We start from the raw sequence: 12,616 nt of genomic DNA on the forward strand, positions 1-12,616 counted from the left end.
ACAAACGTAAAATATAATCCAAAAAATACTTTTTAAAACATAAATATAAAAAACATAAAGTTCCACCAAACAACACATGACAAGCAAAAAAATATATTCTATAATACATAAAGACAAAAATTAGCTCACTTTTTTTCTTGACTTTGAATTTGCAAACTGCCATATATAATATAATATTAGCACAATTCAGTTTCTCCAGTTCTTCATTCTCTATATACAATAGTGATAATGCGTAGAGGTTTTTTTGACCCAAATTTAACCTTTAATATGTTTTTATTCTTTTTAAAGCCGAAAAAGACCGCTCACCTGACGCATCAAATAAATTTGCAGTAAAGTTAAAATATTGGGAAAAGTTGCCTTTACAGTCCTGTCGCCAGAGGGGGTACAACGGCCTCCTTAATTCAGATGGACTTACCCAACTTTCTTTTTATGTATTTTGACCAGTATAACACGAATTTTTTGGGTAACAGTTGATCTGGATGTCGATAAGATTGTTATAAACAAAGAACTTAAGGAATTACATAGCAGCGATTTTTCGCAAAACAAAACATTTTTTTGTATTTTTTGAGTGATTCTCAGCAAAAAATGGTCCTACAAGTTTTTTCGTAGGATGCATAGTTTTCGAGATAAACGCGGTTGAACTTTCAAAAAATCGAAAAAGTGCAATTTTTGCACCGGAATAACTTTTGATTGAAAAATAAAATAGCAATTCTGCTTACTGCATTTGAAAGTTCAAGTCAAATTCTATCGGTTTTGATTATTTGCATTGCTAAAAATTAAGGTTTTATTTGTTAAACAAAGCTATAAACACATAGTGTTTCCTCTGCCCAATGCATGCGTTTTAATGGACGTAATATACGTAGAAATTCTGTATGTGCGCCTACTTGTTCGATTTCAAATTAGAAATGCATTGAAAATATCATTCAATCACTATGTGTTTATAGCTTTGTTTAACAATAAAAAAATTAAATTTTAGCAATGAAAATAATCAAAACCGATAGAATTTGACTTGAACTTTCAAATGTGTTAAGCAGAATTGCTATTTTATTTTTCAATCAAAAGTTATTCGGCTTCAAAAATTGCAATTTTTCGATGTTTTGAAAGTTCAACCGCGTTTATGTCGAAAACTGTGCATCCTACGAAAATACCTGTAAAAACAATTTTTGCTTAGAATGACCCAAAAAATACAAAAAAATGTTATGTTTTGCTAAAAATCGCTGTTATGTGATTCCTCAAGTTCTTTGTTTATAACAATCTTGTCGACATCCGGATCGACTGTTACCCAAAAATTTCGTGTTCTATGGGTCAAAATACATAAAGAAAACTTAGGTAAGTCCATCTGAATTAAGGAGGCCGTTGTACCCCTACTGGCGACAGGACTAATAATAATTTGCTTAGTTATGTTATTTAGGTATGTGATATCAACGTTGCACCTCTCATTTTAAAAATTAATTACTCAGTGATTTGACAACCGATTTTGAAAAACTTTATATCGCTGGATAGGTGATAAGTATTTTAGTGATAAGTGTATATAAAGTGAAAAGTTATCACTTATCACCTTATATATAATGAAAATAGTTACATCATCATCATCATAGTCATTAACATCTTAGTAGATGTGTTGTGGTTCATAATTGGGCTTCAGCAGCTCGGACAGTTTGATTGATAATATTTCTCCACTGGTCGCGGTCATCAGTTACATGTATTGCCTCAGTGTACTGTTTGTTGAGGAGCTTTTTAGTAATGTCCGCCCATCGCTGTGGAGATCTTCCGCGTTGGCGTTGAGTCTGAGGCCTTCCTTGGACCACCAACCGCTCTACTTTGTGATCACTTCGATGGATATGACCAAAATACTTTAAAATTCTAGAGTAAACGGTACTGGAGAGACGCTGATCCGGTTTAATTTCATCCAGAACCGAGATATTTGTACGGCGAGCCGTCCATGGAATTCGAAGCAGGCGTCTCCATGTCCACATTTCAAAGGCGTCTATACGTCGTCTATCTGATTCTTTGACTGTCCATGTCTCGCATGCATAGTAAAATATGGAAAAGACCAGAGTTGAAACGAGTCTCTTTTTGTTTGTCATAGTAATGTGACGATCACGCCAGACCCCGTTTAGTTCACTCATTGCTGCTCTTGCTAGTTGAATGCGTCTTCTAATTTCGGGTTCACAACTGCCTGTGTTGTTAATTAGAGCTCCAAGATATATCATAGATGAGACTACCTCGCATCCCGCAATAGTTTGGGTTTCAGGAAACTGTTGTTGGCGATCAATAACCATGATTTTGGTTTTGTTGTAGTTAACCATGAGTCCAAATTTAGCACTTTCTACCTCGAGTTTTTTTAATAATTCAGTAATTTCTTCTGGAGTAGAGGCTAGAAGTGTAGTGTCGTCTGCGAAACGCAAGTTAGATATCTTAACACCACCTAGGTTTACTCCTCCCTCCCAACCATCCAAGACTCTGCGCATTATGAACTCCGAATAGATGTTAAATAATAAGGGAGATAAAACGCATCCTTGGCGTACTCCCTTCTCCAAAGTGCATTTGTCAGACGGGTATCCGTCCATTCGAATATATGCCAGGTTATCTTGGTACAGTTTGCTAATAAGGTGAGTCAAGTGTTTAGGTACACCCATTGTCGTCAATATGTTCCATAGTTTGACCCATCTAACATTATCAAAGGCCTTTGTATAATCGACGAAACATATAAATATCGGGATCTGGTATTCTCTGGCTTTTTCTATGATGTTTCTTACATTAAGGATTTGTTCTCTAGTACCTCTGCCCTTTACAAATCCAGCCTGCTCAGGTGCTATTTGCCAACTTATGAAGTTTTCTAGATGCCGTTGCAGTATGTAGAGGATCACCTTACTGGCGTGTGATATTAGAGCTAATAGCCTGTAGTTGTTACAATTATTTGTTGAACCTTTCTTATGAAGAGGTATGATTATGGTCTTTCTCCGATCCTCAGGCCAGACGCCTGTGTGCCATATTTCATTACACAATCGATGTAATATTTTCACTCCACATTCCGGAAGATGCTTCAAGACGTCTGCAGTAATGAGATCATATCCTGCTGCTTTGTTTAACTTAAGTCTTTTTAAAGCGAATTCCACCTCGGAAAAAAGTATGTCAGGTTCAGATTCAAAACTAGTGTGGTGTGTCTCTGTTGAAGGAGAATGGAAAGTGGAGGCCTGGCAGTCAGGTGCAAACGGGGTGTCCGCTGGCATCTGGTCCGCATTGGCGTATAAAGACTTACAATACGCCCTCCAAACATCAATAACCTTGTCCAAATCCGTATGTACATTACCTTCATCATCTTTGATAGACCAAGATTTCTGCTTGAATTTACGTGTGAGTAGTCTGACTTTATCTGTTTTTCACCAGTAGCACATTTCGCATGTAAAGCCTGATGAGTCACGTCTACATGCCCGGTAACTGATTTCACACATTCCTCCCCGGACGAGAAGATGTGCCATCCGGATCGCGAAGCTCATCATCCGAGGCCTCGCAGCTATTGCTCATATCATGAACTTTCGTGGGTGAAATAAAGGGATGGTTTCCCGTTGCCTTCCCCGTTACAGGGGAAAATAGTTACAGTTATATATAAATAGAGCATAATTATTGAATTATCTCGTATATTGTTAGTTTTACGACAAAAATCTTTCTATACATAAAGATCAAAAATCTTTCAAAATAAAGAGAATTGAATTCTACACAATTTTAGTTTCGTTCATTTTTTTGCTAAGTTAATATTTAAGGTAGTATGGATGCGATAATGGCGCGAGCGTAAGAACCGATTGATTTTGTAGCAATTGTTTTTGTTCAATATCTACGCCATTTTCAACTTAAATTGTTGCAAATATGATTTCCTACAATTTCTTTTTAACAATTTTTTTCATGCGGTTGATATTTTCCGAGTTAAGTGGGAAAATAGTAAAAAGTGGTGGGGGAGCATAATTACTGAATTGAATCTTTTTTCCGAGCTGCCCCAAATTATAGAATTATATCCTTTAGGGGAGATCAATAGTAGTGTAAATTTAAAATCTCGACTGAATTCCGCGGTTGCATTAGCCGCCATATTGATTTTAAGAACCGTTGTTGCTTATTATCTCCGCCATTTTCAACTTTTCGACAAAAACGGTAGGAACTAAAATTGTTGGAAACGCATTTCCTACAATTTCTTTTCCACAACTTTTTTATGCGATCAATATTCTCCGAGTTAAGGAGGAAAATAGTGGAAGCGGGGGGAGCATAATTATTGAATTGTCTCATTTATTATTAGCTTTACGACATAATTGTACCTAGAAAAATAAAGAGAATTATATTTTATACAATTTTTGAAACTTTCAATGAAACACCAGCCAAACTAAGTACATAAAAGACATAAATAATAACTTACATGCATTAAGTTCACTTAATTTTATTTACTAGCGGATTTTATTGGTTGAATTTGTCTGTCGATAATTAAGTTTCATGTCAGCTAACATATTTTAATATTTCAACATTTTTTTTAAATTTTGGACCCCGTTGGGGGAATTCTCCCATTAACCCCCCTCTTAGACCCGCCACTGGTTCCCTCGAAAAATTGTAGTAAATCGTAATTGCAACAATTTCAGTCCTTACACTTTTTGTCGAAAAGTTGAAAATGGCGAAGATATTGAACAAAAACAATTGCTTTAAAATCAATCGGGTTTTACGCTCGCGCCTTTACCGCATACGTACTACCTTAAATATTGATTTAATCAAAAAAATTAAAGAGATCAAAATTGTTCAAAATTTAATTCTCTTCATTTTTGTATAGGTTAAAATTTGTTGTAAAAGTAATAATAAACGAGATAATTCAATAAATCAATAATTATGCTTTAACTGTCAATGTTTTTCCCCATAACTCGGAAAATATGGACCGCACGAAAAAAATTATAATAAACGAAATTATAGAAAATCGCATTTTCAACAATTTCAGTTTGTATATTTTTTGTCGAAAAGTTGAAAATGGCGGAGATATTGATCAAAAACGGTTCTCATTTAAAATCAAGATGGCGGCTAACGCAACGGTCAAATTCAGTCGAGATTTTAAATTTATACTACCATGGACACCCCTAAAGATCAGGAAAATAAAATTTGGGGCAGCTCCTAAATGCAAGGTCAAATGGTATCCCGACTGGGCTATTTTAGTAATTAGGGAATTAAAATTTGAGACTGTCATTGTCACATTGGGCGTAGATTTACGCTCCTTCTATGTCTAGATCTCGAATGTTTTTTCAGTGGAATGTGTCTGAAGATATTCAACCTCTCAGCTTTACTGATGAGCCCAAAGAGGTTGAAGAGGGCGAAACACATTTCTAAGAACTGGTGTTTGGAACTTTGATTCTATTCAAAAAAAATTTTCCCAGCCAGAAATGGTGGATGTGTGAATTATTCGTAAAGGGATTTTCCACATTCTCTATTTCATTTGTTTAACAACATATTTGTTTATTTTAGATCGTAATAGCATACGAAACTGGTTTAATTCCACCTAATATTCACTACACTTGCCCAAGAGATGAAATTCTAGGTCTGGTAGAAAAAAGGATGATCGTTGTTACCGAGAAGACACCATTTAAAGACAAAAGAGGATTAATTGGTTTGTATATACTTATGTAGTTTTTTAAAAATTTTCCGTGGCAATATTCTAGCGATTTAATTGATAGATTCGACCGTTACTTGAAATTCATTTTTTCTAACAATAAAACACTGAAAAATTTTGTTTTCAATACTTTCACAAAATTTATCATAAGTTAATGTCGCTACAGCTATTTCGGCAAAGTTCCTTTTGACAAAGCCACTCGAATACTACATTTAAAATATTGCCTACTGATTTACCTTTATCTTTTTAAGGTGTTAATAATTTTGGTTTTGGCGGAGTCAACTGTCATGTACTGTTAAGAGCTAATCACAAAGAAAAAATTAACGGCGGTCTTCCAAAGGACAATATACCACGAGTAATATGTGTCAGTGGTAGAACATCTGAAGCAATTTTGACGATATTTGATGAAATTAAGTCACATACATTAGATGCTGAGTACGTTAGACTATTACATAACATATTTAGGTGAGTGTATATTGTAACATCAAGAACAACTGATAGTTTTTCCTCCTGCAGAAGCCATTTGTTCTATTTAAGTTTACAACAGTCGTCCGGCTGCACATTTATTTACTGTAAATCATCAATTAACTAGTACAGATCTTTGAAACCTTGGATTTAAATTAAATCTCTTAATCACTCCATTTTGTCATTAATTAACAATAATACAACATATATCTAAAAAGAACCGTCACCAAACATTTTCTCCTCAGAACACTCTCTAAAAGCACCAGAAACCAGTACCACCATCCACAAAGCACAAACACGTCCTGAAGACGCGACCAAAGTCACCGAAAGGGGACCTTCAGAACACACAAGAATACACAAAACTACATCATCTTAAACGACAATGAAGCTGTTTTTGATTATTTTGTTTTGGATTGTACATATTATTTTTATGGCTTTTGAGAATCCATTCTTTCATGCATATGTTCTATACAAAATAGTTTCGACTTTTCAATTACCAGTTAACATTAGTTACCATCATAGCTCTGCCTAAGAACCATAGAACCATCAGTGTGTCATTTGTTGAAAATTTTTCTAAAGGTAGTACATGTCCCGCATGTCCGTATTTATAATAAATGCAAGGAATACATAAGTGAGACACAGTTTGGTTCCCGTATCGGGTTTGTTTGTTTGTTTGTTTTTTTTTAAGGATGAACGTACTTGCTCCAAGATGTCGCGATATATATGTAGACATATACTGTTGTTTTATTGATTTTCAAAAGTCATTTGATCGTGTTACGCACAAGATCGAAGTTCTAAGAGACAATCAAACATCAGTTTTAGTAGTCGGTTTGGAATCATAGACTCTTAATATTAGAAGAGGAGTACGGCATGGATGCCTCTTGTCACCCCTGTTTTTCAACGTTTACTCCGGAAAAATTTTCAGAAATGAACTTTCTGAAAAACAAGAAGGAATAATTGTGAATGGTGAAGTCATCAATAATTTGCGATATGCGGAAGATACAGTAATCTTAGCTTCTAGTCAAGAAGATCTGCAAACCTTACTTGATAATGGTGTTGAGAGTTGTAGGGAGGCAGGTCTGGATCTGAACATACTGAATACCAAAATACTTGTAATAAGTAGTGTTGCCCAAAATCGGTCTTGGTCTTGCAGTCTTGGTCTTGTTCTTGCGTTTTCGCAAGACCATGCCCAAGACCAAGACCGCTTTATTTTAGCAATATTATAATTTTATAATATTATTATTTTAGCAATACCAAGACCAAGACTGACCGTGCAAGACTTGAGCAAGAACAGGACTAAGCCTGCGAGACTCTTGCGTCTTGCAGTTAGGATTGAGTGTCGTTTTAGGGAATATAGTAGTTCGGGTATATGCTTAGCGACTATGAGACGTAACAAATATGTAACAAAAATTTGTAAAATTGGACTTATGCGCATTATGAACAATACAAGCAATATCATCGGAACCGAGACGAAGTAAATTGGTCGTAAATAACAAAATAATAGAACAAGTGATGGAAACGGAATACTTGGGAATAAAACTGTCAAGCTACGGAAAAGTGGAAGAAGGAGTACAAAAACAAGTGAACATGGCGAACAGAGCAGCAGGATGTCTCAACAACACAATCTGGAAAAACAAATGCCTCACAATGCAAACGAAAACCAAGATATATAAATCAACAATAAGACCGATAATGACGTACACAGCGGAAACCAGATCAGATACGGCGAAAACACAAAGACTGCTGGAAACAGCAGAAATGAAAGTCTTACGAAAAATAACAAACCAAACTCTAAGAGACAGAGTAAGAAGTGAGGAAATAAGAGCGAGATGTGGCATAGAAGAAATAAACATGTGGACCAAAAGAAGCAAAATAGAATGGAATCGACACATGCAAAGAATGACAAAAAATATAATAGTACGAATAGCAAGAGACAAATCTCCAAATGGAAGAAGATCATTAGGACGATCGAGGAAAAGATGGTCAGATAATGTTAATTGAGGCTAACAACCTAAGTAAAATAGGCGGTGAGCCTATTTATAAAGTAGGAAGAAGAATAAGATGAACAATACAATAAACATACATTGACATATTTATTTAACACGTACTCAGAGGTCATAATAAATTATTGCAATGTAAAAATTAAATATTTTGTAATACATTTTTTTCCTAGCAGACGACGCCTTCGCTGTGAAATTAACTGTAATTGTCTAGATTTTGAGAATAGCTGTTTTTTCATAAAATAATCTTGTGTTATGACGCCGACAGTAATATCCTATTGAAACTTTGTAAAGATATTATGTCATCTAAAGCTCATAAAAAATATAATACGACACCCACTCAATTGTTTTTCCTTATCAGTTAAGAGGATTCTATGAATACCATATCGTAAAGACTAAACAACGTTCTTATAAACTTTCTGCAGAGTGTGCAATTATTATATCAATTGGTCAAACAAAATTCCTTTCTAAGTAGACAGAGAATGTTCTTTAATATGTCATTTATTTGGTTTTTTTTGTTATAACCATCTTTTAGCACATGTAAGGTTATTAAATGCAAATGTTTATTAAGAAACAGACTGACTCCGGCGGGACATTGTAGATAGCTCAGTTAGTGAGAGTTTAGGCAGGGATAGTTTAGATAGTGGGTTCAATCCCCACCCAATGTGAGTTGTTTAGACATTTATCAATTTGGTTGGTTTACTATGTCTACAGGGTGAGGCAGATAAATGGCCTATTAAAAATATCTCGAGAACTAAAGGCAACAGAATCATGAAATTTGAAACAAAGAGATTTTAAATAGAAATTTTATTTCTCTTTTTTATTTATTTTTTATTTTATTTCTATTTAATGAAAATATTTTCATCTATTTCCTACTTTCGGTTATACCGGAAGTTGCTTATAACTTCATTTTTTTGAATGGGACACCCTGTATATTTTTACATTTTTAAATTCTCCTCGATGTCTTCCTTGTTAAAATATAAAGTTTTGTAATGTAATATAAGAAAGTTTAAAAGAGAATTACCTACATTTTTTTTTCTTAATTTCGTAGCAATATTTACATCCTGTAGAATTTGTAGTAGTTTGACATCAAAAACTCTATTTATGTTTAAATGATTTGTAATATAGTCTACTATTGTTAAGAATTGTTAGTATAGCTAAATTTTTAATTTTAGAATACAGGGTTGGTCGAAACTCGGAATTAGTATTTTCTGAGTTTTCTTAAATGGAACACTGTTTTTTAGTATGGTAATAAAATGATATGTTATGGTACTTTTTTATTTCTTAAGCATTCCGTATACCTGACTACTTTTGTAGTTATCGTAAGAAAACGTAAGTATCTTTTAAACTATCCTATATAACATTACAAAACCTCATATTTTTAGAAAGAAGACATGGAAGTGAATTCAGAAATGTAAAAATATATAGGGTATCCCATTAATAAAAACGAAGTTATAAGCAACTTCCGCTATAACTGGAAGTAGGAAATAGATAAAAATATTTTCATTAAATAGATCACTGTTCAAAACCCCTTCATTCCCATTTTCATGATTCTGTTGTCTTTAGTTCTCGAGATATTTCTAATAGGAAGTTTATCTGCCCCGCCCTGTATGTTAAGTCAAGCTGAAAATGTACCTATACTGTTACGTTGTTCTAAAATCTAAAGTAACATTTAATAAATAGCAATATGCTAGTGCTAGTGGGTAACTTGGAAACTTGCAAGACTCTTGCTGCAAGACCAAGACCAAAACCTGGAGTGCAATACCAAGACCAAGACCAAGACCAAGACCAAGACCAGGTGTATTGGTGCAAGACCAAGACCAAGACTCTCTAAGTATCGTCTTGGTCTTGCATTTGGGCAACACTAGTAATAAGTAAACAACAGAATATAACCGTCTATATATGTAAATAGTACCGATTTTAGGTAAGTTGAACAAACTGTTTACCTTGGATATCAGTTAAATTGTAATTCAGAGAACCAGGGTGAAATGACATCCAGAATTGAGCAGGCCAGAGCCGCTTTCACAAGGATATCCAAGGTATTATATAACACAGTCCTAAAATTGGCATTGCAGATCCACCTACTTCTTCTCGGTCCTACTTTATGGTGTCGAGTCTAGGACTGTGAATAAAAGGGATCTAATCGCCTTGAAGCTTTCGAAATGTCGTGCTATGGAAGAATTATAAAAGTGTCTTGGCTGGAGAAGATTCGAAACTCCATAATACTCGAACGTCTCGGCAAGACTAATGAGATTATAAAAAGCATCAGAAAGAGACTAATTCAGACATGTGATGAGAGGTCTCAAATAATATATGTTGATACAAAATATTATGCAAGGGAAAATACAGTCCATTACGAAGAAAGACTTGTAGTTGACGAACTTGTGAGATTGGTATGGTATTGATAAGAGCATGCGATTCAGGTTACCAGTGAATAAAATTAAGATAGATATGATGGTAACCAACGTTCTGAAAGGATGTTCTGAAGTACATGAAGAAAAATTATCATTTCATCAGTCAGAGTACCATTTTATCTTTTTTTTTTATTTTAATTTCTGTTCATTTCAGAAAACCAATTGCAAATCATCGCTGTATGGGCTATTCTATAGTAGCAAAATCTGGAGAAATATATAGATTTACAGGTAGTTCTCCTGAAAAGAAACCACAATTATACTTTGCTTTTGGTGAAGTAAATGAATGGTTCGAGCTAGCAAAATGTCTCAAATTAATACCTACTTTTGCTGTTACGTTAGAAAAGTAAGTTTGCATTTTTATTATTCATAGTGGCATTTCGTTGATTAATTCATTTCTTTAAATCGTTAACTAATATGTCATGAATAATATACATTTGTTCATTTTTAGGGCACATAAAATTCTACTTCCCAAAGGAATTAATATCAATGATGCGCTCGAAGCACATGAATCAGGTAGCCCTAAAAATCAAATACTAGGAAGTATATTAGTTCAACTTGGTGTGGTAGATATTTTCAAAATATTGGAAATTGAACCAACAAACTGTTTTGGATTCTCTTTCGGGGAATTACCGGCTGCATACTCTAAGAACATAATAACTTTTAAACAAACTCTCGAATGCGCCTATATTATTAACAACATCATTGAGAAAGTAAATGGTACTTCTAAAGGAAAAGAAATAAATATTGTAAGTAACATTATTTTTATTCAATTCTTGTACACTTTTTTAAGTCATCCTTTGTTTTTTAACGATTTATTATTTACTTTTTCCTCTATTCTCAGTTCTAGATTGACATTTTTGTAGAAAGAAATAATCTCATTTTGATAAATGCAGCTATGGTCATTTCTATGCGTCTGTTAATTATCCACTGGTAGCGTCAACTTTTGTAACATATGTATTGGTTTAACGTCGGTCTTTGACACTGACTTTGTTAAAAATGAGTATCTTTGGTTATGATTTTGTGTTAATATTTTATTGTGCTCTTTTAAAAATATCAAAAGAGGAAATTAGAATGGCATTAAAAAACAGCAAAACGGCAAAGCAGTAGTCCAGACCAATTCCAGTAGAAAGCTTAAGAATACAATTAGCAGTTCTCATCATTATCAGCCTCTCTCGATCCATTGCTGGACATATGCCCTCCCTGTTTGTCTCCAAAGTATTCTATATCTTGTGTTTTCTGTATCCAGTTGTTTCTTGTCTTTCGTAAGTCGTCTTGCCATCGTGTTGGTGGTCTTCCTCTGCTACGTTTATTGACTCTTGGTCTCCATTCAACTAGTTTGGAAGTCCATCTTCCGTCCTCTATTCTGACAACGTGTCCAGCCCATTTCCATTTTAAGTTACAGCTTCTTTCAATGACGTTGGTCTTAACCATATCTTCGTTTCTAATCCTGTCTCGTAGAATGGCCCCTATCATTGATTGCTCCATTCTTCTTTACGTTACTCTTAGGTTTTGTGCGTTTTTCTTTGTGATCGACAATGATTCTGCGCCATAGGTCATCATCGGTATCACGCATTAGTCGAAAACCTTTTTCTTCATATTAACTGGAATGTCACTCTTAAAAACGTTCCTAAGTCCTCCGTATGCTACTCATTCTTGTGCTATTCTTCTGAATAATTTCTGGAAATAAATGAGAGTTAATTGGTTACACTATTTATTTAACGTATTCCAACACAATTAACAACTGAACTGATATGCCGGTTACACACAACCTTTTTGCTTCGAAGTTGGGACTGTAATGAATAATGTGTCTCGCAGGACACATTCGCGCGCTCTAGCGGCGGTTACATATAAAACAGGTTTTGAATGAATGAGTAGGCTTACATTTGAGTGTAGACATAAAAACAAGTATTTGTACAAACATAATAAATATAAAACGGAACAGTCCGCCTGCCTTGAAAGGCCAAAGTCTTTCAAAATAATGCAAATCACCTTAAAATAAACGGTAACACTATTCACTGCGCGGTAGAGGGCCGATAGCAGATACTGCTCTGTTGATGATCCCTCTCATAGTCTTTATTGACACCACCCTGGAAACTCCGTCTGGA

General features: G+C 34.5%; 1 protein-coding gene across 1 annotated transcript in view; it reads left to right on the forward strand.

Annotated features, from left to right (window-relative positions):
• The window catches only part of LOC126882672 (fatty acid synthase-like), a 410,665-nt gene that overhangs the window by 145,237 nt on the left and 252,812 nt on the right, over positions 1-12,616 (forward strand). Inside the window, 4 exon segments of the mRNA XM_050647647.1 lie at positions 5,488-5,629; positions 5,884-6,097; positions 10,666-10,854; positions 10,960-11,257. Of these exon segments, the coding sequence (XP_050503604.1) occupies positions 5,488-5,629; positions 5,884-6,097; positions 10,666-10,854; positions 10,960-11,257 (843 nt within the window).

The sequence above is a fragment of the Diabrotica virgifera genome, chromosome 3, assembly GCF_917563875.1.
Source record: "Diabrotica virgifera virgifera chromosome 3, PGI_DIABVI_V3a".
In the NCBI taxonomy this organism is placed as follows: Eukaryota; Metazoa; Arthropoda; class Insecta; order Coleoptera; family Chrysomelidae; genus Diabrotica; species Diabrotica virgifera.